The sequence below is a fragment of the Ambystoma mexicanum genome, chromosome 2q (assembly GCF_040938575.1).
Source record: "Ambystoma mexicanum isolate Mex_15411 chromosome 2q, UKY_AmexF1_1, whole genome shotgun sequence".
NCBI classification, from domain to species: Eukaryota; Metazoa; Chordata; class Amphibia; order Caudata; family Ambystomatidae; genus Ambystoma; species Ambystoma mexicanum.
This window is the reverse complement of record NC_090924.1, coordinates 871,285,217-871,312,956: the sequence shown is the minus strand read 5'-3', so window position 1 is coordinate 871,312,956 and position 27,740 is coordinate 871,285,217. Positions and strand designations below refer to the sequence as shown.

At 44.2% G+C, this 27,740-nt stretch overlaps 1 protein-coding gene across 1 annotated transcript in view; it reads left to right on the top strand.

Annotated features, from left to right (window-relative positions):
• Positions 1–9,300: 9,300 nt before the first annotated feature.
• Positions 9,301–27,740, top strand: part of LOC138568814 (mycolipanoate synthase-like) — a 242,797-nt gene continuing 224,357 nt past the window's right edge. The window contains exons 1-2 of the mRNA XM_069646586.1: positions 9,301–9,358; positions 17,487–17,640. Coding sequence (XP_069502687.1) covers positions 9,301–9,358; positions 17,487–17,640 — 212 coding nt within the window. The remainder of the gene's footprint in view (positions 9,359–17,486; positions 17,641–27,740) is intronic.

Below are 27,740 nucleotides of genomic sequence, written 5' to 3'. Positions count from 1 at the left end.
GAGAAGAGAGTGGTCCATCCAAGAGAGAGAGGTAGTGAGAGGGATAGAGAGAGGGATGTCGGTAAAGATGAAAGCATCCAAAGTGTGGTCCGCTGTGTGCATGGAGCAGAGGGTAAGATAGGGAGGGAGAGAGAATCGCATAGGTTGCGGAAGGGTCCTTAGGAGTCAGGAGAGTCCAGGTGGATGTTGAGATAACCCAGCAGGAGGAGTTGAGAGGAGCAGGAAAGTAGAGAGGAGGCCAGGTCACCCCATTCTGATTGGAAGAGAGTGTACTGTCCTGCTGGCCGATAGAAGGTGACCATAAGGAGGAAGATTTAGGAGAGAGTGAGAGCCTGCAGAGTAGGTACTCGAAGGAGGAATAGGCCTGAGTAGGGATGATGGACAAGGTCTTCATTCTGGGAATATCATGGCCGCTCCCCGCCCTGTCCCCTTGGGCCTGGGAACAGAGAAGATTGTGTATCCTTCAGGGAGGAGTGTGTCAAAGCTTGTGACAGAGCTGTCCTTGAACTATGTCTCCGTGATGGCAAGCACACCAAGACCCATGAGTTCAAGGAGGATGCAGATGTCAGACAAGTGTTTGTATGTTGTTTACTTCTGCAAACATCTTTCCTGCATTTTCCAGATACAATGATATATGTGTTCATTTGAATGGTGATGATGAATTGTGATGCATTTAAAAGCATAAAAAACTTGAATTTTCTTTAATGAAATAATGCCAGCTAATTAATAATAAAAAGCTGACACTTTTCAAAAAATTTGAGATATGTGTTAGTTTCTAACTATGAACGCCCTAAGCTCACGGGCATCCAAAAGGGTTTAAAATCAGTGTGCATTGCAATTATTGTGCATGATTTTGAACTACAGAGGGTAGGACAACCCCCAGTTATAGACAAGTGTTTGACAGCAGAGCGAGTGTTAAGCATGGCAATATGGAGCAGCTTGCCATCTTTGATGGTCTTCCGTGGGGGGGCGCAGGTTACAGTGGTCCCCCTGAGGGTGGCAGAAGAGCCAGAGGGATAGTGGAGGGTGGCGGAGGAGCTAAGGCTGGCAAGGCACCCAGGACAGTGAGGAAAGGCGAGGGAGACTGTGCAAAGGAGGAGGAGGGCACAGTAGGCAAGGGAGCCTGTGTGGAGGAGGAGGAAGGCACAGTAGGCAAGGGAGCCTGTCCAGGGAGAGAGGTAAGGTTTGAGAGGTGAGGTAGGAGCCTGTCAAAGTGGAGAAGGTTGGGTTGAGGACCCTGAACCATGTTGGTTCCATTCCAATAGTCATTAATGATGACCCTGAAAATGGCCAAGAGGTCAAAGAGGACCTCCCATCGGATGCCACCGTTAATGGGAGAAGAGGCGATAGGAGAGAGAAAAGCAAATGCAGCAAATTGCTTTGGCGACAGATGCATAGGTCTGCGGTAAAGCTACATTTTATTATATTAAATGTTCGGAAGTGCTGAGTGCCATTTTGTGGTATCTACAATCCACAGCAATGTGTTATGTTAGTAACTTCAATACAGAAATCAGGATAATGTTCCACAATAGGACTGCTTATTATTGCCTGAGATTACAATTTCTAGATGTTATGAGCGCAAATGTTAATCAATCCAAATGTGTTGGTAAAATAATCTGTAGAATAAATACATCAACAATATCTTTCTAGTGGATTTTGCATTGGGTTATCACTGCCATAGATACAAATGACTATTGTAAAGATATTTTGCATCAGCTAGTGTAAGTACTGTGAAGCTGTACAAAAAATATTCTAACACAGGGTTCACTGAAATATTCTTTTGCAGGGGGGCATTGTTGTGCGACCAACATGGCAGTCGCCTTAAGCACATGCTCTGCATTGCACTGAGATGCAAACTATTAGCCTCACAGTGCAGCTGTCCATATTCGTTGGGGACTCGTTGGAGGGTGTGCCGCTGCTTAAAAGGGTGATTATGAGGCGTTACGAGATTGGTCAGCTGCTTGAGGTCTGGCTGGGCCATGGTTTGGATTCCCCCCCGCTGGGGCTTGCCATGAGGCTTCTTCTCCTCCATGCTACGCGCCAGCGGGCCTGACAACGGGGCTGACTTCTGGTAGGTTCTGTGGTCTCAAGACATTAGCACCAGGTGTTGCAATATATAAGTCTTGGGCGCGCTTTGAGTGGGAACTCTTGTGCCTGCCTATGCCATAAATGGACATATAAGACCTGAGACGCTACCTACCCTGCAAGTGGTTGCTCTCATATTTGCTGTGCATCAACTGCACCTCCTTACATCTGAGTGCTCTGCAAGTCTGCGGGACCATGGTTTGGAGTGTGAGGAGGAAGCAAGGAGCCTGGAAGCATTCCCCAGCTCTACACCCAGGTCGCCGACCCCTGTGCATATGTCACCTGTAGAGATGGAAGAAGATGTAACATCAGAACCACTGTTTGATCTGAAGCCTATTTTTCACACCATGCACACTGGCTTTGCTTCTGTTACTACTAAGCTCAATGATCTTAATGCCAGTGTGAACTCCCTGTGGGGGATGCTGGAGAAAGAGAGTACTTATATAACCAAGGCCAAACTAGGGTTTGTCGTACTGAGGATGACGTTGCAGGCATGCAGTCGATGATCGTGTCCCTGAGTAAGGGGTTGAAGGCGGTGCAGTCGAAGTATGATGATCTGGAGTTATGCTCCAGGTGTAATAATATACGCATTGTGGGAGTCCCTGAGAATGGCCAGCAAAGGAACTTGGAGAGGTTTGTAGAAGACAGCCTGATGAAGATACTGGACTCCTCGGATCTCTCGTTGCACTTTACTGTGGAACATGTGCATCGAGCCCTGGCCTCCAAGCCCAAACCTGATGCTCATCATAATGCAATTATTTCCCGGATTCTGAATTATATAGATCACGACATGCTGCCTATATATGCAATGGAGAAGGGGGGCTTGGCTATGCGTCGAGCAGCATTTCTTTGTACCCAAATATGTCCCTGGCAGTGCAGAATGAATGCAAGACCTCCTTGAGTGTAAAGAAACTCCTGAGAGAGTCAGCTCAAGTATGCCATGCTGTTTTCAGTGATGCTGCACTTCACTTTTAGTTCACAGAAAACACGTTTTTCTTCATGGCCCCCAGGAGGTTGTCAAGTTTAGGTGCATTCTTAATGTTGCACAATTTTGCCGATTTATGAGCGGCTCCTATTTCTGATTCATCAGGTTGATGCTGCACTGTCAAAGGTGTAAGAATTTTGTTTAGGTGCAAGAGCGTGTCCCACCAGCACCCCCCTGTTAGCAGGATTGCAGGTACAAGGGTTTTGTAATCCTCATTTTGGTTGGGGTATACACTGCAAATGTTAGGGTTGTGGTGAAGGAGGGGGGGTGGCCTGGGTTGGCGGTGTTATGTTCTAAAAACATGGCTTGGTTTTCTTGTTCACGAATGTGATTGGGGCAACAATGCTGGGCTGTGTATACGACAGATGTTGTGTGAATATGGCAAGAATAAGTAATGGTGGATCTTTGGGCTAGATGGACATCAAATTGTTACACTGGATTATTAGGGGGTTACATAATCCCATTAAAGCATATAGAATCCTCTCCTAAATTGAAAGACATTGCACCAAAATTGTACTCCTGCAAGAAATGCATGCTACTAAATTAGTGCATGAGTATTTTGCTAAGAAGTGGGGCCCGCACAGATTTCATACTGACTATTTGTCCCGATCAAGGGAATATTAACGCTACATCATAACTCTGCTCCAGGAGTGCCCCCTGGGCAGATATGCTACTCTGCATTGTGTGATTAATGTTGCACGGAATCTGCTGGTGAATGTCTCTGGGCCTAACATAAATGACGCAGACTTTTATCAGTGCATATTAAGTCTATGTGATGACACCCCTGGGGATACGGTAATATGGGGCAGAGATCTCAACACAATATTAAATGTGCAGTTAGATTGTCCCAGTTCTGTGCGACATCCCATACAAACTCAGCCCGGGTAATTATTGACGCTATTGCAGACAGCGAGTGGGTGGATGTCTAGAGATACAGGCACCCAACAGAAAGGGAGTTTTCATTATTCTCCTCAGTGCACAATATGGCTTACTGGGTTGACTACTTGCTCTTGTCCCAGTCCTTGATCGGGCAGGTGGGGAAATGCGTCCTCCTTCTGTGCACCTTCTCTGACCACTCCCCACTCCTGCTGAGTATATAATTGGGGTGCTAGGCCTAGGGTAGCTCTCCCTGGTGGATCAAATCGATGGCACTGCTGGATATCACATTTGAGACCAATATTCATGCCCATGTAGACACATTGTTTGACACAAACAAGGTGTCGTGTCTACTATGGGCTACCTGTGGCAGGCGTTCATGGTCTACATTGATGGAGTACGTTCATGGAATGGGCATGAACATGGAATTTGTGGTGCTTTGTAACATACGTAAAGAGTTGGCAGCATATCAGATGAGGCCGAAAAACCTAGAGCACATGTATCTCCTAACACAAGAATCTAGTAGGCTTTTGCACATTAGGGAGGAGTTGAACACATTTCAGGGGCTTGCGGATAGGGAGACAAAATAATTTTCTGTCCCAGCGATAGCCAGGAGGTATGGAGAGGCAGACTGGCCGGGTAGACCTCTTTCGAGGCTTTTACGAAGTGAAGTGATAGGGGCTGGTGATATAAAAGTGTGTAATGACTCAGGCGATATACATGTCGGGATGATGTATTCCTGCTCTCCTATCAAGCGTTATACTCAGAGATACGGGGCATGTCAAAGCCGGAAAATAAGGAATTTCGAAGAACCCTCCTGACATTGTTGCTTTCGCCTGAAACAGCAGCTAGACTCGATTTACCATTTACGTTACCCGAGATTTTATCTGACATTGATATGCTACCTAACGGTAAGGCGCCGGGCACAGATGGGCTCTGTGTGGAATTTCATAACGAATATAAGGCGCTGTTGGGTCCTTATATGTTACAGCTTTCGGAGGAGTCCTTCAAAACTGGCCTGCTGCCGAGGACGCTGAGAGAGGCGGTCATTACACTTTTGCGGAAGCCTGCAAGCCCCCAGAAGAGCATGGCTCGTACTGCCACTTGTCACTTATCAATGTCGATACGAAAATATTTGTGAAAATTGTGGCATTGCGCTTACAACCAATTTTACCACCTGTGCTACACCCGGATCAATCCGGCCTCATATCCAGATGATCCAACATGCTTAATCTCAGGCACCTCTTCAACATAATCTCACAGATAAACCTGGAAGTGTCTGCTGTTGCTGTTACGCTCAATGCCGAGAAGGCGTTCAACTCTGGGCCCTGGCAGTTTTTATTTGATGTACTGGAACATTATGGGTTCAGCCCTTATATAAAATCTTGCATTAAGTTGTTGCACACTCAACCAATGGCTAGAGTTTGAATTGGGCTAAGTCTTTCACAAGCCTTTCCGCTGGGCAGGGGTACTAGGCAGGTTGAGTGTGTCCCCTGAAATAGTTTCGCATTATGCTGATGATAAGGACCCCTCTACTAATGTACAGCTAGTAATGTCGGATGTTATACTTTTTGGGCAACATTCTGGGTGGTCAATAACTGGTCCAAGTCAGACATATTTCCCCTCACAGACAACACGACCTGCCCAGTGACCAACTTAAATCTTAAATGATCACCACAAGAGATCACATATTTGTGAAAGGTGTTCTCCAGGGACAAAACATCAGCTTTATTCAAGGAATATGGATGCATATTTGGAGGTCCTGCAGTCCAAGTTAGCTAAGTGGAAAAAGCTGCCCATATCGTTCATGGGGAAAATAGCGCAGGTTAAAATGGTAGGGCTCCTAAAATTACTATATTTCTTCCTCAATTCCCCAGTTAGACTGCATAATTATAATTGTTCTTTTATAACGCGTGTAATACCAGTGAGTGGTTTCTAAGCACGGAAATGGGATGTGAACCCGTGTTGCTCTGCACCGTCTTGCTAGGATTTTTCTCTGACCTGAATAGGCACATCATCCGGTTTCTCTGGGATCTGGGGTTTGGGGGGGGTGGGGCACGAATCAAATCATACAATGAAGGTGGGATTACAAGTCCCAGATTTTGAACTATATTACTTAACTGGGAAGACTAGCTCAATCACTTATTGGGGAATGATTAGTGCCTCCAACCTGCATGTGAAAACAGAAAGAGATCTGCCAGACCAATGCACCTCGGGCCCGCCAAAATTAGCAGTGGCTCTCGAGATTCATGCTAATCTGACATCTTGGGCTCCACATTGGGATCATGAAGACAGATGTAAAACCATTTGGGCGTGGAACACCCGTACGTACAACCGAAAGAATATGGTGTGGGGTGTGTTGAATGTGCAACCAAGCCTGTACAGGGAACTTGGGGGAGATGTGGTCATGGGCAGGGATTGAATGCTTGGACAATCTCTTCTCTGATGGGGTATTTCGCTCATTACAGGACATTCAGAGTCAATTAGGGCCTCTCGCTGCCGTAGTAGTCAGTTCTTTGCATATTAGGTCAACATTAGGGACGAAGTGGCCAACCTTCCCCAGTACCGTGGGATGCATAAGTATGTGGAATTCATGTACTCTTGTCTGCCATGTTCTCACTTTATATCGAAGTTTAATACCATGATGCAGCATGAATCCGTCGAGCCTGATTTGAGGTCACAACATAAATGGAATGAGGCTCTTGGTTTGGTTTGGATGAGGTCAGGGTCAGACTGGGCCAGAAAATTGTCTCAGGGACCAATGAATAAGTGGCCAGCTGTTGCAAATGGCTATTCATTCCTTTTGTGACACTGTTTGAATAGTAACCAAGGGGGATTTATTTTGATAAAGTGTGATGCAAATTGTGCCTTTTAAAGACTATTTATTCAGGAACACTGGTCAAAGCTACTAGCCGCAGAGTGATTTAACTCATCAAACTGGCCCAAATTGGCCCAATAAATAGCCTACTTCGACCAAAAGAACTGGCCCAGACTAGCATTTTGTGTTTTTGGTTCGGCCATGGGCCTATTGCCCCCTAGGCCAGTCCGAGCCTGGATGTGGTGTAGCAAAGAGCATGCTCAATGAGTAAGGAAGTGTCATTCAATTCCAGATTTCGTTTGATCTTTTTAAGATACTGAGTATCCTACACAATGCTCCAAAGATTTTACATTCATTTTATTGGGATACATAGGGTAGCTGCCCAAAATGTGGGGCATTGGAAGCTGAACTTTTCCGTATTGGTCCTGTCCACAGCATGGCCCCTACTGGTAGGCAGTATGCGCTGAAACGTCAGTGATGGTGAGTATGGCTGTTCCCATGGATCCCCTCTGGAGCCTATTTGGTCATTTTCATAAGATGGAGGTGATAACCAGTGCATTCTTACTCATAGGGCCTCATTAGGACTCTGGCGCTATGCACCATGGTCCATGCCTGAGTCTGCCATGCCGGAATGCGGAATTACCACCCCATTCCGAGGTTGGTGGGGCGGTAATTCCCCATGCCGCCATGGCCCTTCCCCATTCCCATTTTTGCCCCATAGAGCTCAATGGGAATGGGGAAGGCGCTAATTACGGTACCGCAAATTGCGGTACCGTAATTAGCACCAAGGTCCCTTTGCGGGTCCCTATTTTAACAGCTGGTAAAACCAGCCGTTAAGGTCGTGTCCCGCAAAGGGACCTCGTAATTAGGCGCTAGGTGTTTAATGGCACTGCAGCCTTTTACGGCACCATTAAACACTTAGCGACTGGGTCATAATGAGGCCCATAGCCTTTCTCTTAGCCAAAAGTGTTATTGTGCCTCATTGGAAGCATGCTGATACTCCGTAGCTACAACCTTGCATGAGCCAATAGTAGTGAGGACGTCTATATATCTCCCCAGCCAGGGGGAGTCGGCCAAACATACATGGATCTTCTACCGTGCTTATCTGTTCGGTGAAGTGGATGCAGAGTTGGGAGCTGATGCACTGGATATTACTGACTGCGAGCATGTTCACTCGTTGCACTTGCTTTATGCCGTTGCCAAACATGTATGTCATATCTGTACTGCGTATACATTCTACTGTTTTCATCCTGTAATGTCATGCTGCAGCTATGTGTTTGCCAAGCCGAGAGTTTAATTAAAAGGTTAACATTAATATATATAATATTCTTATTATTGCATTTATTGAGCGCAGACCTTGCTTCGAGAAGCAGAAGAGCGCTTTACAGAGGTTTATAACAATACAGATACATAACGGAGCGCTTTTAGAATGGTATGCAACAGTAAAGATATACAGTGGGGGGATACAGAGGGGCACAGACGAGAGGTCCAGCTATACAGGGTGGCGGGGAGGAGAGGGGCGGGTGGCGTCTAGCAAGGCAGGTGGCACGAGGGGCGCTGTGATGGCCTATGTTTTGAGGTTCTTTTGCAGCTCCATTATTCTAATGCAAGCTACATGGAAATCTCTAAGACACAATTGGGCCTAATTACGACCCAGGCGGTAGAGGGTTACGGCACAGGTGGAGTTGCTGGCGCTGTTAAGCCTCTACCGTCTCATTACGATGTCTGCTCGCGGGTCCCGCTAAGGTCGTCTGGTAAAACCAGGCGTCCTTAGCGGGACCCGCTAGCAGACCAGGATGCTAACAACGGGCCCATCATTAACGGGCCCTTTGTTAGCATCCTCCCCATTGAGCCCTATGGGCTCAAATGGGAATGGGGATGTACCGGGTCTGGGTCCCGGGAAAGGGAATTACCGGGCCCTCCAAGGTCGGAATGGCCCGGTATTTCCCCATTCCAGGAACCCGGACCCAGTACCTGGAATAGGGGGAGCCATGTCGCTAAAAGCAGCATGGCTACCACCATACTCGTAATGAGGCCCATAGACATTGGAGTGCACGAATGGGTAGTGTATACAAGTGTTGTGTATGAAACAGTAAAATAGTGACAATGTCAGACAAATGTACATCGTTATAAAGTAGCCCTTGTAACAGGATTATGACCTTAATTAATAGTTTGAACTTTATTGGGAGGTTTTCTGGCCACCGGAAACGGAGCCTATGACTAGTAGCTGAACACAATTGCATGAAGCAGAGGAGTAAACACTATGATGAGTGTCATCAGCTATACACTAATAACAAAAACTAAAACTCTGGAAGAAAAACTCTCCCGGCAACATTGGATTTGGCTCCTCGTCCAAAAAGGAGGACAAAAGTATAAAACACTCACTAAAATTAAATGTCCCAGTTACAAGTAATATTTGAATTTAGGATCACTGGGTGAAACATTTAAGTTTGAATTGTATTAGTCAGCAATCGTTTTCATAACAAATGTGATGTAAGAGTGTTCTCATTTTTCATCTTCAGGACATACTTGAAAAATGAACGCGACAGGAGACGACATTGCGATCGTTGGCATAGGATGCAATTTTCCCGGAGGTAAATGTATAAAAAAACAAACGTTCTGTAAAATTCAGCCACGTTTTTATTACAGTTATATGAACTATGTGATTCACAAAAACCTTTAAAGAAAACAATCGTTGCACTTAAATAACCGACTGTTAGTATATCGCGGGTGTGTTTGTATTAAGCACAACATGAACCATAGTGCATTACTTGATATGTCACTTTCCAATTCACACAGATATGGGTATTGCATAATTTATGAACTTGACCGTCTGCCCAGTCTGCAAAGAATTTCCCAGAGTCTGGACCCGGCTATAGATGTGAAAACATAACTTTTCTTTCTACGCAAACCAATAACATGAACACATTATTAGCATGCATTGTTTAAGTGTTTGTACATTCTCCAAACTCATGTGACTATCATTCCAGTAGTGTTATTTGACAGGAGAGAAAAGTGAGGAGGGATAACAAAATGCAACCAAAATGAACAGTCCGTGCATTTCTGTTGCAAAGCTATGGAACAGATGCACACGATAAGGGACTAGAATTTATGATAATGTCCTATTTTAGAAAAAAGAAAAACATCTTACATTGCTTGGTTTAGTTTTGGAGACACAGACCCGTAGACAGCATTCCCATGCCAACAGAGAGCTAGAACCCATCCGTCAAGGTAAATGCAGAGAGCGGATAGTAGACAACCAGGAGAGCATGATGAGTTCTTTGTCTCAAAAATACCCTGTTTTATATTTAAATAAAACTTAAATCTATTGCCAATGTCAGTTGTCCGAGTCTACATTAAACGAGGCAATGCACTTGAAGCCTTAGAGAAAGTTACTGCAGGTCAGAGATGGTCTCTGCGGTGTGGGGGGGAGGGGTGGGGAAGAGAATGAACAGCTGCAATTAATAACCAGCTGGGTAAAGTTTGTGAAATCGTGTATCTCAGCACAGAAAATAATCTTCGAAAGTCCAACGGTGGAAAGGTCAACAATACGGTGTGCTTTGTTGGGACCCACCTGCCTATAAGTTGTGTAATTGACACAACTAGACAAAAAAAGGTATTTTAGTACGGGAGGATAGCTCAGCGGCAACATGTTCACCTTGGGAGCAAGCAACAGAGGTTCTATCCCGGGGTCTGCGCTTAGAAACCTCTGGGTATTTAAGCACATTATAAATACGCAACTAAGACAAAAAAAATAACAATTATGTAACTAATAAGAACAACTCCTGTAACAGCGCCTCGATGCCCTTGTGCTGCGTGAGCGCTTTAAAAATGCAAACATCTTTTACAGGAATCGGGAAAATACATCCTGGTAATCATCTGTGTTGTTGCAGGAAAAGCCACAGTAAAAGGAAGAAGATCCAGGAATCGGGGACATGTAAATCCACTCGGCTTCTAGTTCTTATTTTATGCATGGAATCCTTGCCACCACATAGTGGCCCTAAAAAGAGTGCAGGATGTGCAAAAAAGGAGATAGACAGAAAAGGGATTGCAGTGCCTCAGTCTTGCATCAAGCAGTGCTAAGCAATATAAACATTTAGAGCTACAACGAGAACAACCCATTCTGTAAAGGTCATTGGTAAAGCTACCTTACTGCTATGGTTCATAATTCAAGGAAGTAAATCTAGGATATCACGCACTGAGACAAATCCTGATTTGGGAACGTTGTGGTGTGGGTGTGAGATATCTGCTGATAGAGAAGTCTGAAACCCCAACGCTCGTAGTTTTAAGGCGCAGCAGCTGTGGACAAGGTGTCTGGCAAGAATCTGGTCTATCACCCAAATAAATCACACTGTGGGTGGGACGACAACAATAGCATCCATCTTTGAGTGAGCCAAGGAAATTAATAGTGATTGTAGAACCCCTATTCCGATGAAATGAGAAGAGAAGGCTCAACAGTGAGTATCACAATAGCATAGCAGGCCCTAACAATCCAAGTGTATGGCTACCCAAAAACTGCATTGTCTATGCCACTTGTATTGTGATGTAACCAGCGGGGCCATGGCACATAGCAAAAGAGGGTAGTGACTATAAGGGGAGCAGCCAAACTGCAAGGGATATATTACTGTGTAATGAAGGACTACATGACTGGATCATTAAGGGCCAGAGCTTGGGGGCTGGTTTTCAGCGTCCACGTTGCCTCAAATTTGAGAGTTTGTCATCATTTTTCTCCCTGCGTGTCCCGTTGTGCAACATATGTAGTTAGCACGTTGATGTCAGAGACTGATTGGCTCTGTTCAACAAAAGTACTAACTAAAGGTGATTGCATATGTTGTAGATGGAAACATGAGCAATGCTCCCCATTTCTCTTTCTCACCACCCTAGTGGTCTAGCCAATGAAATGTGTTTTACATGGGCAGGTGATCAAGTTAACACTATTTCCTGTTTGACGATTTGCATGACAACGTCTACTCCAAGGGAATTCAGCAAATTCAAAGCTTTTTTTCGTGAATTGGGTGACACACAACCAAAGGAATAGTTCACTAGGAAAGGATTTCAACCACATGCCATGGTGATCTAGATGCTGGGCAGCTGAGGGTGCCTTTTTAATGAATGTACCATTTGCTCTTTTAAATTGGTCCGTCTTGTCAAAGCAGCTGGGGTGTGGGGGCAGGGAGTTGTACAATTCTCAGATTCTTTAATGATGTGCCAGTTCGATCTCACCAATTTTTGGATCTCCAGCACTACGGTGCACAAATGTTGTAAAACAGACCATCTTTTCCCCATGGTGGATTTAGGGGTAGGTATGGTTAGTTTCTCCCTATTATTGTCCCGTGCTGGACTCTGTAATCAGACTGCCCTCTGTTTGCCAAATGAATACAAAGGTGGTCAGCTTCTTGGATAAACAATCTTCTAATTCTTCAAAATTGCCCATATGCAATATTGTCACTTTGACTTTGGCGTGCTGACTATTGTACCTAAGGAGTGTATTACGGCCCATCCCCTAATGGAAAAGCTTGGTATGCAGTTTCCTTCCCCTAAACGGGGTCAATCTGTAGGTCAAGAGATATTTCTTGTGTACTCTCATGTATAATGAACTTCATATGAATCTTTCTAGCATTGAACAAATGCAAAAACTGTAAAAGGGAAGTGGAATCCCCTGTCCATACGCACAACACCTGATCAATGTTCCATCACCATAGATGTACTTGATTCCTATTTGGGTTATTGGCCAGTACAACCTCTGTATCGAAGGCAAGCATGTAGAAATTGGCTAAACTGGGATAAAATTTAACGCCCACTGTCGTCCTGTGTTTTTGTAAATAGAAAATACCCTTACAGGTAAACAGGTAAAATAAAGATAACAAATATATTTGCTAATTAGATGTTCATTCGTTCAAGGATTTAGATGGAAGGAACTTCTTGTAGCATGGTTCTAGTATTTAGATACGTTTTCGGCACACTGAGGGCCTGATTCTTCAGGATGTTCGTATTAAGTGAAGCAGCATCAAACATTACTAATCTGTAATATAAGGATCAAAATGAATGCCCCCTGACAACGCTGATGGTCTAACAAGTATCTTTTAGATATCCTGGGTCCCTAGTGGTAAAGGTTGTAGAAAAATATCAATGTATTTTGAAAGGGATTTCAGTATAGAGTCACAACCAGAAACTACTGGTCTCCCAGATGGATTTCTGAAATCCTTATGTATATTTGTGAGGGTGCAAAAGGAAGAGAGGATTTTAAAGGCTCAGTTAGCAATACTGTTGGTTATGGAAGCCTCTGGATCGCACCCTTCCTGTGGCTTCTTGTATAATGAGTTGCATTTCAAGCATAGGGTCAGAATCCATAGATTTATAGTAGAATTGATTACTCAAAAGGTCCATATTTTCCTGTTAGAGTAGATTACTTTCCCTCTGCCACTGTAGACTCCTCCATATGCCTTGGCCGGTATCATTCATCAACTGTCAAAAGGAGGATCAGGATTAGAGAACGGAACTCCAAGCAGAATGTTCCCAATGAAGGTTACACCAACTTTATTTCTACCTTTCCCTCATCAAGATGCAGAAGCAGTAACATAATTTCCAGGCTGGCCTGCCTGCATGCGCCCAGATCATCCATCAATCCCTGGTGGCTCAGAAGGTTTTCCATGCAACTCCAGCAGTTCATCTAGAATCAGGATTGAAGGACGCAGCCCAACATGTCCATCCCTAACATCTTTCATCGATGGTGGGACCACGGTGGCCTTTTCCCGGTGGCCAACAAAGAGTGTTGCCTAATGGTATGCCTCTTTTCCTGTTCTCCAACCACAATGCCCCAATCTGTCAGGCTTCCAATTACTGGTTTCCCATGTTTTCTTTGCCCTCTGCCATGCCACACTCCATGTATGTCTGTACTCTGGACATCTAGAACTGGATAAAAGGTGCTGCCTAATGCTCATCTGAGACAGAGAGAGAGAGAGAGAGACAGAGAGAGAGAGAGAGAGAGAGAGAGAGGGGGGGAGAGAGAGAGAGAGAGAGAAAGAGGCCATTTATTGTCCCATATTCTTTCCAACTCAGACCATTCTAGCTACCTTTCATTTTCAAGCCTCTGGCTGAAACAGTAGGATTCAGTTAAAGACAAAATGCACCATACCACTTGTGTCATCCCCACCGTCTGCTCTGCTCACCACCAGCTTCTCAGCTTCCACAAAATCTAGTCCATTACACTTTCCAGTTCGCCAAAGTCCCAATTAATGTACTTGTCCTCAGCAGTCTGGGCAACTGCAGATGTCTCCCTCTGGGCTTCCTCACTGGTGCTTGAAACTGCTCACCCTCCACCCTCCCAGCAAAACAGCTTAATATTCCAGTTACCTCCCCATACAGACGTCATTCAGGGTGGCTGATGAATTGTAGCAGGACACTTTTCACGTTTCTTATGCTGGTATTGAAATATGTTATGGACTGTCCCCCATCTTCTGCACATTGCACATACTATCTCCCTCTACTCTCTGACCCACCTCCTCTCATCATAATCCAACACTGGCTTACCATCTCAAAAACCGCTCCTCAACATAGATTATTAATGTTCCTGGAACACAATTTAAACTGCTCCACAGCATAAGATTGATCTTCAACCTGTGCACCCTCAATTTAGCCCTGCGTAAATACCTCCTCAAACTTAAGGAATTTCCCAGGTCCTACTAGTGTAATGCTCAAAACCACTTGGTCAAGTACATACTGATCACCCATTGTATTGACAAGCACTAGATAATGTTTTGTGCCACTTTCCTCCTTAAACCACAGTAGAGTAAATATTCAATTGTTACAAAATGCCTGTCCTCCATAGATGTTAATTAATATAAAGCAGATCAGCAAATAGCTCTTATTGGCTTTACCTGTGGCACTTTTGATAAAATGGTACGGTAGTTAAACATCAAGGCAAATCACATGTCATCACATCTGGGATGTGGATTCCATAGTAGCCAAGACAAGACTACCTTTGTAGGATAATTGAGATCAGAGCACATTTCGAATTCACGAAAACACAGATTTCCTGTCAAGCTGAAAACAATGGCATTACCATATATTGGTAATATGCAGATTACACCTCAAAGGCTTCAATGTTCTAAGAGCTTTGTTTGCAGGATTGAACCGTGAACATCTTTTGAGAACAGTTGAGATAGTAAGCAAGGAGAAACAGGCAGGAGAACCCTCCCAAGGGATGAAAACCAACAAGGATTGCTAGCGAACACAGTGTTCGAATGGAGGAGTAACACAATTGGTGAGATAGAGGGGTAACTTTTCTTCACTCAGGACCTAATGCCTGTGTCCTAAAGTTCTTGGAGAGGAGTCTTTTCCACCGGGTGGATCATTCTTCCAGAATCAGATATTGCTTCCCTCTAACAGCGGGTTGCTTTCCTCATATCCTGAAAGTTATTACACCAAACCTGTGCCAACAAATTATATTGTTACCACTTAACTGTGGATACCCAAGACTATTTAAGCGTTGTGAATGTGTGAAAGCCTAAAACATGATACGCTGATATATACATGCATTAAGCAAATTGTTGCAGAGTTCAAATAAATGGAAAGAGACAATAAAACGAATGACAATCAGAATGACTCTGTAAGAAATGAGTTACTGCAGGGGAGAGAAAATAGTTCCAAGTCTTCTTAATTATACTCAAAACTATTACCAGCAGGGGTGTCTCCCAACTACTTGGGTGCTTGTCAGACTGAACAGACCAAAGAGGGTTGCCAACTCCAGGCCCAGAGGGTTGGATCCATCTTTGATTTTCATGATACCCCTCATTTATATTCATGAGATACATTTGCATTCAATGATCCATATGTATGTCAATTCTTCCTCCTGAAAATTAATGATATCATGAAAACCCAGCAGGTTTCCGACCCTCGAGGCCTGGAGTTGGACAACCCTGGACTAAAGGTATTCTCACTGACCAGCCAAGGGTGGTCCTCTTGGGATTAAGCTCACAACTGGCACTGTCATATTCTCATCTCTTTGGCTCACTGGTTCCTGCCGTAGTCTGGATTGCAGCAGCAGCTGAATATCAGCAGACCATCCTCAGTGTTCTTCGGACTTGCACCACGTTCCCCTTTCACTTTGACTCATGTCACAGAGTGAGTCGTAGTAATCAATAAGCCATTCACACGTGGCTCCTCTGTCACTCCTGTCTCTCTTGTATCACTTTGCTGGACCATTGTTCCAACATTATCAATGTCTGTTTCTCCAGTCCTCCTTTCATACTTCCAGTAAAGTGTAGCAAATGTATAAGAAAAGTCTATCTGTCATTGTAATGGTATCTGATTGGACAGCAGGTACCTGTAGCTGCCTTTTGAGCCTGTGTTCTCCCTCTACCTACCTTGCCCACGTGTGTACTAATGATCACTTCCTTTGACTCTCTTTATGTAGGTAATTGTCTGCTGACGGTGGTCCAAGGGTTTAAATTCCTTGCTCACCTCCTCAAGGTCAGGTGGACGTTACCTCACTATTAAGTGAAACTATGCCTGATCATTCCTCACCTTGAGGCCTCCTCTGGGTGCACACCAACTAGAGGTGCTTGGGCTCCTGCACCCACTGCTTGCAAGCACCTGCCAAGCCCCTTTATGTTCATCCCAATCTTGTGGAGTGTTTTTGTAAGCCACCAGCCTGTCAGTGACTGTTCTGTATACCATATATCTCTCCCCAGAAAGTGTGATGATCTGCAGAATGTCTAGCTAATTAATTTGATTTTTCATTCAGGGTTCTCAAGGAGGGTGCTCACTGTCAACCATTTCATACTTATACAGATTGTCCCCAGTCGCCAAGTCGCCAAGTCGCCAAGTTGGTCGCCAAGGTGCTTGATGGGGGTGACCTTCTCTGCTGCTTGTATACGGGGAAGAAGGGAAGGCTCTTGGGGATCCACCATATACAACCACCAGTTTTCACAGAGCATGGTGGGCAGCTTCACCTGGTTACCAGAGTATCCAAGTCCCCCCCCCCCCCATGACCCAGTTCTCTCACCTATGCTGGCATTGCCTCACCTTACACAGAGAGAGGGAGTTTGGACGGCAAGAAATGCATATTTACAGAATGGGACAGGGTTGCCAACCTGTCATCCTGTTGCTCTTTTGGGCTACCATGCCAAACTGTGCCAGCCAGCAAAGTCAGGTGAGGGATCATCAGAGGGTTAGGGCAAGACATTTTTTGTCTTGAAAAGTTTGGCAAATACAATAAGAAATCATCCGGTGCGATGGAAGTGGTGATGCACTTCATGTTTAAAAGAGATTATTCCACATGAGTAATTTTCTTTTGTGTTTTTTATATCGCATAGATGATTCATGGCTCAATGGATGTAGTGCAGAGAAACTTATCTGCAAGATATAGGTGAATTAGAATTCTGATATATTAGGCATTTGGTAAACATCTGGTCAAAGGAAACAAGTGTATTGCAAATTATGCAAACATATGATACATTTGAAGTTAGGTTAAGTAATTCCTGCAGCATTTTAAAAACGTGCATGAATTGTTAACATAGTTTATAATTATTGAAGCAATCCATGTGCAACTCGTATTCAATGGGAAAAGGACGGTGCTAAATATTGTGGACATTTTGAAAGTGTTTGTAAACTTTACATATAATCCAGCAGTGTTGTGGGGCCTCATTTCTAAATATGTGTGTTGAAGTTTAAATATTGTATTATTACAGCATTCTATATATTCCTAAATACTTTCCTCAGGTGAAGGAATTGATAATTTCTGGAAAGTTCTTGTTGAAGGAAAGAACTGTACAGTTGAGATACCCCCAGAAAGATTTAACACCAAGGACTGGTACGATCCAGATGACAGCAAAAAAGGAAAGATGCGCACAACCCGAGCCGCTCTAATTGATGGGTGAGTTTGCTTTTCTTATTACATATCTACTTGTTTTGTCTTTGATAGAAGAGAGACTGTGCTTCTGTTTCCTTATGATATTTGCCAGTTAGATACGGAAATATTGGGTGACTTCACCAGGACATTTTTTTTTTTTAGCTGATAGTCAACAGTGAGAACCTTCTCTAGTCGCATGGGATGTGTGTGGGAGGACCAATGAAAAATATTCTTATTATTATTATTATTGTAATTATTGAACACGCATCACTGGAGTGCTTTACAAGTCAAAGAGAGATGAAAATGGAGAGGGACGCAGAACAGCAAAGGAGCGAGGAAATAATAATGGGGGTCAGTTGGCAGGCATTCAATTTGGCAGCAAGAGATCATTAAGCAACCTAGGGAGGAAACAGGGGGGAGCAGATAACCCAGTCTCAATTTAGATTGGAAGCGGAAGAGTGTGTGGACCTACATGTTAGGGAGGATCCATTCCTTGATGAGGAGGGTCTTGAGTTCCCTTCTGAAATGTAGAAGCAAGGGGGTGAGTCCGGTGTTGAAGGTAGTAGGTTCCAGAGTCTGGGGTCTTAGAAAGAGAAAGCCTGTCTTCTGGTTCTGTCTTTCCTGTATCGGTGGAGCTCAAGCAGGTGTGCAACAAAACAATTTTGGAGGGGGGAGATAACTCTTCAAAGGTTGAGAGAGGAGCTAACTTCAGAAACGGTGGGGGAGCAGCAAACTTTATTTGTGTGGGGACATCTAACTTCTTTACAAATTCTAATGAGGCTATTCTAGTGCAGCTTCAATTTTACAAGCAGTTAACTCTCTCCTTTACGTCTGAAGTATCCACTTAAGGACTGCTATGAGAATGAGCAGTGTCTCCTGTCCGCTCTCTACCCTTCCAGTCACTCTCCTGGTATGCAAGTACTAACCCCACATCACAATTTCAATTGCCTAAAAATGCATGCATATGAATGCAGATGCTAACAGTGAAATGCTCTTCATTAGTAATTGAAGGGCCTTTGTAAACAGCGAGGCCCAGGCGCCGTTTAACATTTGTGTCCTGTTCTGTCCAGTCATGGCTCTGTAGGTCAACCAGGTCGAGTCAACACAGCCAAAAATATAAGGGGGTCAGGGGTGGGGCTGAAGCACGGTTAGATCAATGGTGTTTTACCGCTGACCTTAAGTCTGTACATGTCCTTACTTCTGGTGGACAGATGTCCTGAGTTTCTCAGCGAGATAGCTTAGGGATTTCAGGGCTACAGCCTTATAGATGATGCAGCAGAATTTGAAGTTGATATGTGCTTGCAGTGGAAGCATGTGCAGTTCAATGAGGGTCGGGTTGATGTGGTCGGATTTGCAATTTCCCTGATAGCAAGGCCTTGGCAAAAGAGATGGAAATTGCCCATTACCTGACCCAGCTTTAAATTCGAAGGGGAACCACACATTAATTAGAAGCTACCTCACACACAATAAATATTAAAGAAAGGGCCAATCAAACACATGTGACACTTCTTTCATAGAACATTGCTGGGGTAAAGGGGAATGATAAATAGGTGCTTATCATTTTACCGCACTAGTCCTATAATCTTGCCCCCAATCCATAACCAGTAACTGTTCCAAGAAGAACACATTCTGTACATATTTTTATTTGTACTCACGCCAGAAATTTGGAGCATTTAATTGGTTCACTTTCAGGGCTTGTTTGCGAGACATTATGACATCGTACAGTTGTTATGATGTCAACAAGATGCAAAAATGAGAATACGTTTTTCAGAAGTTAGGATGAAGGACGATGTTTAATGACAGGTTCAGTGGCAAGAGGATTATTCCACAATGGAATCAGTAAAAGAGGGTGGTATTTGGATCTTGTCTGATTGTACTGACTATATTTATATGATTATTCAAGAATTTACCTAATGTATTATGTCGTAAATACTGCATGTGGGAAACACATCAGGAATGTGTGTTGACATAAACACTGCCTTAAAATTGAAGGTATTATCCAATAATTTGTCCTCCACCCAGAAAGGAGACAGAACCGTTGTCGTTTGCCCCTACGCAAGAAACAGTGTTGCCAATGAAGTGATAGCACACTCCCTTTACTTCAGGCAAAAAGGTGAATGGCAGCTGCAAAGTTTGTGGGATTGTGTGCCTCTCTGATGCTCTAAATCCCATCCACTTTATGCATGATGATGCATAGCACACAGGAGTGGCATTACTGACCCTTCTTTGCAGTGTCCCTCCGTGGAACAACAGCACTGAACACTGCTGTCCCAGATGCATGCCCATTAATCTAACAGAGATGGAAAATCGTTTTGTATTTAAAACACTGAGACTTTGAGTTCTTTGTTCATTATTAAAGGTGTTTTATTTTATATACAGAACAAAATGTTCATACACACACAAAAAACATAAATTTTTGACACTCAGCATCACATCAATCATAGATGAACGCACTCATTGTGCTGCAGTTAGTCTGATAAGCTTGTTTGTTTTGGCATAGAATTTGATGGCACCTGCCCAAATACCTTTGAAACTGTCCTCTTGATCAGAAATGTCCATGTTGACCCTTTCCAGAGTAGCCAACATCAGCATCCTGACAAAACACTTCACAATCTGTACATTCTTGTTTTCTTTTTTTGTATTAACATTTGTATTCATTTTCAAAGTATAACATTTTAAAGGGTAATACATTAAAACATTACAGCATGTACAAATGTCAAAATAACAGACAGCTCAGGAAAATCAGGCATTACACAAGTTCAATAATTAGATAAACTCTTCAAATCTTCCCCCTATCTCTTTATACAGTTCCATTTTCTTTTTATTTCCCAGAATCGCCTTCTCTAACAATCACATTTTTCTTAGATCCTCCATCCATGCAGCAGTGCTAGGTGCAGTGACAGATCTCCAGTTTCTCAAAATAATCTTTTTTTTCCGACAGTGAAGCCCTAAATAAATGACATTTTAACTCCTCCAAGAGCATATCATCTACTAATATTATGCTCTGCTCATTTTCTGGTAAGCCTGCCCTGACCCTGCAGCTTGCCCACTCCTCCCCAGAACCTAACCTTTCCACCTAATCCCTTCATGCGGTACACCTCGTGGGTGCCTCTGCTTTTCACTGACTTTGAACAATTGCTTGCTATCACCTGGTCTATTGTTGATATATAATATCTCACTATACTATTTAGCGCATTTATCAGTATTGCTTATCCGCTTGTACTGTATCCTCTTGTGCAGCCAACTGCTAACTTATTATGCCCTGCCACCATTTAGCCTCTGCCTGCCCCACTTAGAAAATCGAATTTAGGCATTGAATTTTGTTGAACTGCTACCTATTATGCCCTGCCACCATTTAGCCTCTGCCTTCCCCACTTATAAAATCGAATTTAGGCATTGTATTTTGTTGAACTGCTACCTATTACGTCCTGCCACCATTTAGCCTCTGCCTGCCAACACTTAGAAAATCGAAAAAATCGAATTTAGGCATTGGCCCTCATTAGGACCCAGGCGGTAAGGGGTTTTGCCGGCGTAAACCATGGCGCCCCTTACCGCCTGAGTACGAGTTCCCTTAGCGCCATGGTGATTTTAACGCCTGCTTTTAGCAGGCGTTAAAATCCATGGCGCTAAGGGACCTTGTAGTTAATTACGCCACCGTAATTTACGGTGCCGTAATTAACGGCTTCCCCACTCCCATTATGCCCTATGGGGCCAGAAATGGGAATGGGGAAGGGTAAATGGGGATTGGGGACTTACCGCCCCGCCAACCTCGGAATGGGGCGGTAAGTCCGCCAACCCCCATGGCGGAGTTGGCAGCTTAGCGCCATGGACCATGGTGCTAATAGCGCCATGGTCCTCCGCCAAGGTCCTAATGAGGGCCATTGTATTTTGTTGAATTGTGACCCACTTGTGACTGCCTCTGAACTACCTAGCACTAGTTGCACGATCCCCCTGTCATTTCTGTCACATACCAGCTGCACACACCAGCTGCACACACACAGCCACTCTCTACTATCATGATGCCCAAGAGTGCACCTCCCAATCATAGCATAGTTTCACACTCCCGCACTCTCCCTGCCACACTTCGCTCAGCCAGCCTAACAGCCATCCTTATAGCCCTCACTATAATGGCCTCTATGCCTCCCCACATATTCCCAGCACACCTCACCCAGCTCCCGGCACTAAATTCACATGCCGCAGCACCAGACTACAACATCACACAGTCTAGGCCACCTAGCCTAGCCACCAGACTCTGCAATCTCAGAAATCGATCACTTCCTAGATATTTACTCTGCTCACCCACACCCATCACGACTAGAAACACCAGATTAGGCACCCGCACTGCACCACTACCCCATACTAAGATGAGCATAGGCACTGCCCCTCTCCCCCCACCACCCCAACATGCCTCTACACTACTTCGCACTAAGCCCCTCACTACCACACACCACAACAAGCACACTTCACCCCATACTAGTACAAACAAAAACATCAAAGGCACACAACACCCAACTCTTAAATGCGCACTACTGAACGTACGCTTCCTACCTGCACATGCCCTCGAGATAAATGATCTACTATCCACACTTAATCTGGACTTACTTTGCATCACCGAATCGTGGCTCAATGATACCTCCTGCCCAGCCATCACACTAGCCCTACCCACAGGCTACACCATCCTTAGGCAAGATAGATGTGATAAAATCGGAGGGGGAGTCGCTATCCATTAGATTAGCAGACCATAGTACATGGGGTGGTGATGTTCATATCCTATCAGCCAAGGTTACACTCTCCCCCAATAATCTAATCAATATCAACGTGACTGGTCAAGTGGCACAGCGAGTAGAGCGCTTGCTTTGACATCTGTGCAGAGCTTGCTAACACAGGTTTGAATCCCAGCTGGGCCAAACTCAGCCTTTCATCCTTCCAAGGTAGATAAATGAGCACCACACACCGTGGGTAATATAAGCAGCGTTCAGATACCTGAGGGTTCGTACCGCTATATAAATGCCAAATTATTATTATTATTTATCCTTTACAGACCTCCCGGACTCCCAGCTGACTTCCAAGAGCACCTCTCCCATCGACTCAGCAACTACATTAAAAAGTCCTCCAAAATCCTTCTATTAGGAGACTTAAATTTAGGATACAATGAACCTAAGGATAAATCCGTCGCAACCCTAGCTAAAGAACTTGCTAGACTTAGGTTTCTCCCAAAGAGTCCTCACCCCAACTCACTCCACTCACTCCAAAGGCCGCACACTTGACTGGTTCATGGATCACAACTGTGCATCCAACATTACCTCTAACACCACCCTTCCATGGACAGACCACACATGCATCGAATTCCTCATCCCCACCAACCCTAAACCTAAGACTCTCATCCACGCACCACCTGCCACAATAAGAAGTTCTAAAAAACTCAACGCAGACAACTTGCGTCCCCACCTTAAAAGCCCCTGCCTAGCACCACCTTTCTCTCAGGACCCAAATATACTATCAGCTATCTTCAATGATACACTCACCAATGCCAAACTCTATAGCCCAACTTGAAAGCAAGAAGGAAAAAAAATAATTTCACTCCAACTCTTGGTTCTCGGAAGAACTCCGAACCCTCCGAGCTCAAAAGCGTCAGTCACTTAAAAACTGGAAAACGGATCCGAGTGATATAAATAAGAGCCTCTTCAAACAAATAGCCCTCCAATATAAAAAAAAGCCATTTTAGCAGCAAAATCCAACTCCTTCAATGATAGGATCTCAAAGGCCAACTCCCAAGCTAAAGAACTATTCGCAATCTTTAATGAATTAGTCACTCCTCCGGCTACCGCTGACGAGATAACTAAAGACAAAGCATGGTGTGCCAGCATTCAGTCCGCCATGCTCAACAAAATAAAACTCCTCCAGAACAAAATCCAAAACCACTGCAAAGCCCTCCCAAACCAAAAAACCAACCGCCCTACACAAGACAAGCGTAGTAATCTCAATCACGCTCAATTCTCCTTCAGAGACGTCACTGAACCTGAGGTCCTTAATCTCATCAAAAACCTCAAACCATCCCCCTGCAAAGCAGACATTTGCCCTCCCAAAATCATCAAGGAATGCACCAATGACCTAGCACCCCTGATTACTTCCTTCATTAACACATCTTTCCAAACAGGAACTGTCCCAAACAATCTCAAGGAAGCCTGGGTGCGGCCACTTCTAAAAAAGGCCACACTTGATCCAGCGCAACCCAACAACTACAGACCGATAACGACAGTCCCGTTCCTCCTAAAAATCCTGGACAAAGTAGCTCACATCCAGATCCAATCATACATTGAAGCTAACTCCATACTAGGCAAAAGACAATCTGGCTTCCGTGTCGGGCATGGAACAGAATCTGCCTTATTAGACCTAAAAAATCAAATCTCACAGAACATGGACAAAGGCAAACCTGCCTTGCTCCTCCTTCTCGATCTATCAGCTGCTTTTGACCTGGCAGATCACCAAACACTCACCACCCACCTCACCCATGCAGCCCATTTCTCTAATCAAGCAGCATCCTGGATCACTTCCTTCCTTGAAGGAAGAGCCATGAAGGTCTACTCCGACGCAGCTAACGCAAATCCTGCCACTATAAACTGCAGTGTCCCCCAAGGATCTTGTACAGCCCCCACCCTCTATAACCTCTTCACAAACCCCTCTTCGACCTACTTGACTCCATGCGTGTTGCATTTACAAACTATGCAGACGACACTCAAGTACTTTTACCCCAGTCTGGACTCTATGACCAAGACGCCACGGCCCTTCACAACATCTATGCCACTATCCAAGCTTGGATGGCAATCAATGGCCTCTGTCTTAATGGGGAGAAGACTCATCCTGGGCCAGACAAACATATTATCGAAACTAAGCCCCCAATACAACAACTTCAACATAGACAACTCAACCATCTCCGTATCATCCTCTGTCAAGACTCTAGGTTTTCACATTGATGTAAATCTATCGATGAACAAACAAGTCAGCGCCATAGCCTCTGCATCAGCGTTCAGCACCAAACTTATCAATGTCATTAAACCCTACTTATCCACCCCCAACCGCTTGCCCATAGCTAGAGCAACTATAGGAGCCAAACTCGATTATTGCAACGCCCTCCTAGCTGGCACCTCCGCTAAAAACATTCACAGACTGCAAACTACACAAAACAATGCCCTAAGAGCTGCCATGAGCATCCCTAGAAGAGACCATATATCCCACGCCAGACGTGAAGCCCTGTGGCTTCAGGTCAAAGACCGTATTACTCTGAAAAACCTCACCATCACTCACAGATGCATCAACAAAACCGCTCCAGCATACCTATCTGAAGCAATATCAAGGACCACATTCACTCGCCCCACCAGGGCTCAGTACACCAACCAGCTACACATAGCACGCATAAAGAGAGCCACAGTGGGAGGTCTGGGCTTCTCCTATATTGCGCCGAAACTCTGGAACTCACTCCCTGCCACCCTTAGAGCTGAACCTTCCATCTCTGTCTTCCGCAATAACCTCAAGGCCACTCTCCTCAACTAGCAAGTGGAGGACTGCCTCCTCCACTTCTGTCATGTATATTGTAATATATCACAAATATAATATAACTATATTGTAACCTGTATATATACTGCTAATGACTACGTAACTATATTGCAACCTGTATATATATTGCTAATGACCATGTAACTAAGTAACTAAGCTTTGTACTGTAACAAGTGCCACGATGCTCTCGGGCTGTTGTGCGCTATATAAATACGAACAAAACAAAACAAATAGTCTTGAAATCAAAATCAATGTCTGTCAGCAATACCATGTTCATTGTTCTGGTCACCTCCCACCAAAAAGGCTTAACTTTCAAACATTCCCAAATTATGTGTTCAAATGATGCATTCCTGTGACGACATCCCCAGCATTCCTCTGACTCACTCAATCACCTTGCAAACATTTTAGCTGGCGTCCAATATACATGTTTTGTATCTTCACCTGCTGGACTCTCTCCCCAATGTTCACAGATGCCATTGCAACATTCCTACTCCATCTCTCCCACTCCATCAAAGACATGTCCGTTTCCAAGCATTTGGACCAAGTGTTCAGCAGCTTCTCATTCGGTCGTTTCAAGTTCAACAACATTTTGTATACTCCAGAGGCACAATGACCCTTTAATTTCTGGGCAGATGTCTTTTCAGGGGTTCATCATCTGTTGTATTCGGTACCCTTAGCACTGTTCTCAATTTGCTACATTCACTATAGGTGCAACCTATCAGATTTTTTGATTCAGTCACATTTTTTAAAGTAAGCCATTTATTATCTTTGATCAGCTTCAATCCACTATAGTTTGCTGAGGAGCCAATCAGGCCAGAATATTGATTTCCCATCAATTTGTACACTTGAATTCACCCAAATTGAGGACCTTGTACTGACTGTACCCTCCTCCCCAGCCAATTTCACCACTTTTTGCCACATTTTCCTCACAAAACCTGTCACCTTCAATGCCGTACATCCCCTAATGTTACTTGTTAACAGTAGAGCCTTTGGTGAAACAACGGAGTGTTCATGTTAGACTCCGCTCTTACCCATCCATCTGGATCTTCTTCTAGGAACGGTAACAAATGAGTAGCCGAGAATGCAAGATGATATGATCCAAAATCCAGAACTCCTAGACCTCCCTTCTCACATGGGAGCTGCAGCTTCCACAACTTCGGGTGCGGTTGTTTATTTTAGAATAGGAAGTTTTGTAACAAACCATCGATCTCCTTGAAATACCTATTTTTGATACTCATTGGCAACATACTCAACACAATAGATTTATGGTGCCAAAGACATTTTAATAGCATTGACTCTCCCACAGAGTGACAATCTCAATTCCATCCATCGTGTTATATCTGATTTTAATTTCGCGATTGCACCTTTCATATTGTCCTCCACCTTCACTTCACTTGTCAACCAGATCCCCAAATATTTTATTTTCTCCGGACACCATCGAAATACAAAGTTCTTGACATGTACATTGATACACGCAGAAGAGGCCAGCAACAATTCCTTAATATGATTGAAAATTCCCCATTTGTTGCATCAGTGCCGTCAACGACGAGTCCAGGCTCCGCAGTACTAACAACATGTCATCTCCATACAAACAAACCTTTTGCAACACATCTCCATATGGAACTCCTTCAATCCTTTAATCATTCCTGATCTTCAATGCTAGCGGTTCCATATCTAGCATGAACAACAAAGGTGACAACGGGCAACTTTGCTGTGTTCCCTAGCCCAGTTGGAATTCCCTAGATGCCCATTCATTAGTATTTACAGCCGCAGTCAGTTCCGAGTAGATTAGCGAGATCCGTTTAATTATTTTCTCACCAAATCCATAACTCCTCAGCAGTGTAAACAGGTAAGACCACTCAATCCGGTCAAATGCCTTCTCTGCAGTGAGCGAGAATACAGCTGTTTCTTGATTTATTGCATTCCTCCAGCGTGAGTATCAATTTCCATATGTTAGTTGATGTCCCTCTTCCTTTGACAAAGCCAGACTGGTTTGGCTCAAATCAATTCGTATTTCCAAGCTTTTCTCAATCCGCAATGAGATCACTTTGGCTAGCACCTTATGGTCTGTATTTATCAGGCTGATCGACCTGTAACTTCTCACCTTGGTCGGCTGTTTCCCAGGTTTTAGCAAAACAGAGATGAAGCATACCTGTTAGTTTTAGGCAAACACCCCTCTTCCTTGATTCTTTTAGGACTTCCAGCAGCAGCTCTTAGACTGCCCTTGGCATTATTTAAGAAAAATTCCTCTGGGAGCCCAGTTGGACCAGCACATTTCTCACCATTCAAGTGGGAAGCTGCGTTCATTAGTTCCTCCACTTTGATAACAGAATCCATTTCAGTCTCCATAAACACCAGTATATTCCATAACTCACATCAATTTAAGTATGTTGTTAGCCTTTCATCTTTTGGAAGGTCATCAGAGGTGTACAGTGTTGAGTAGAATTCTTTGAATTCTTTGTTTATTCTTGCAGGGTTAAATGTTACCCCTCTGGAGACTTGTTCAATGACGCTAATGTTACAGTCTCCTTGTATCCTCAGTCCATTCGTCAGTAGCCTGTCACATTTCT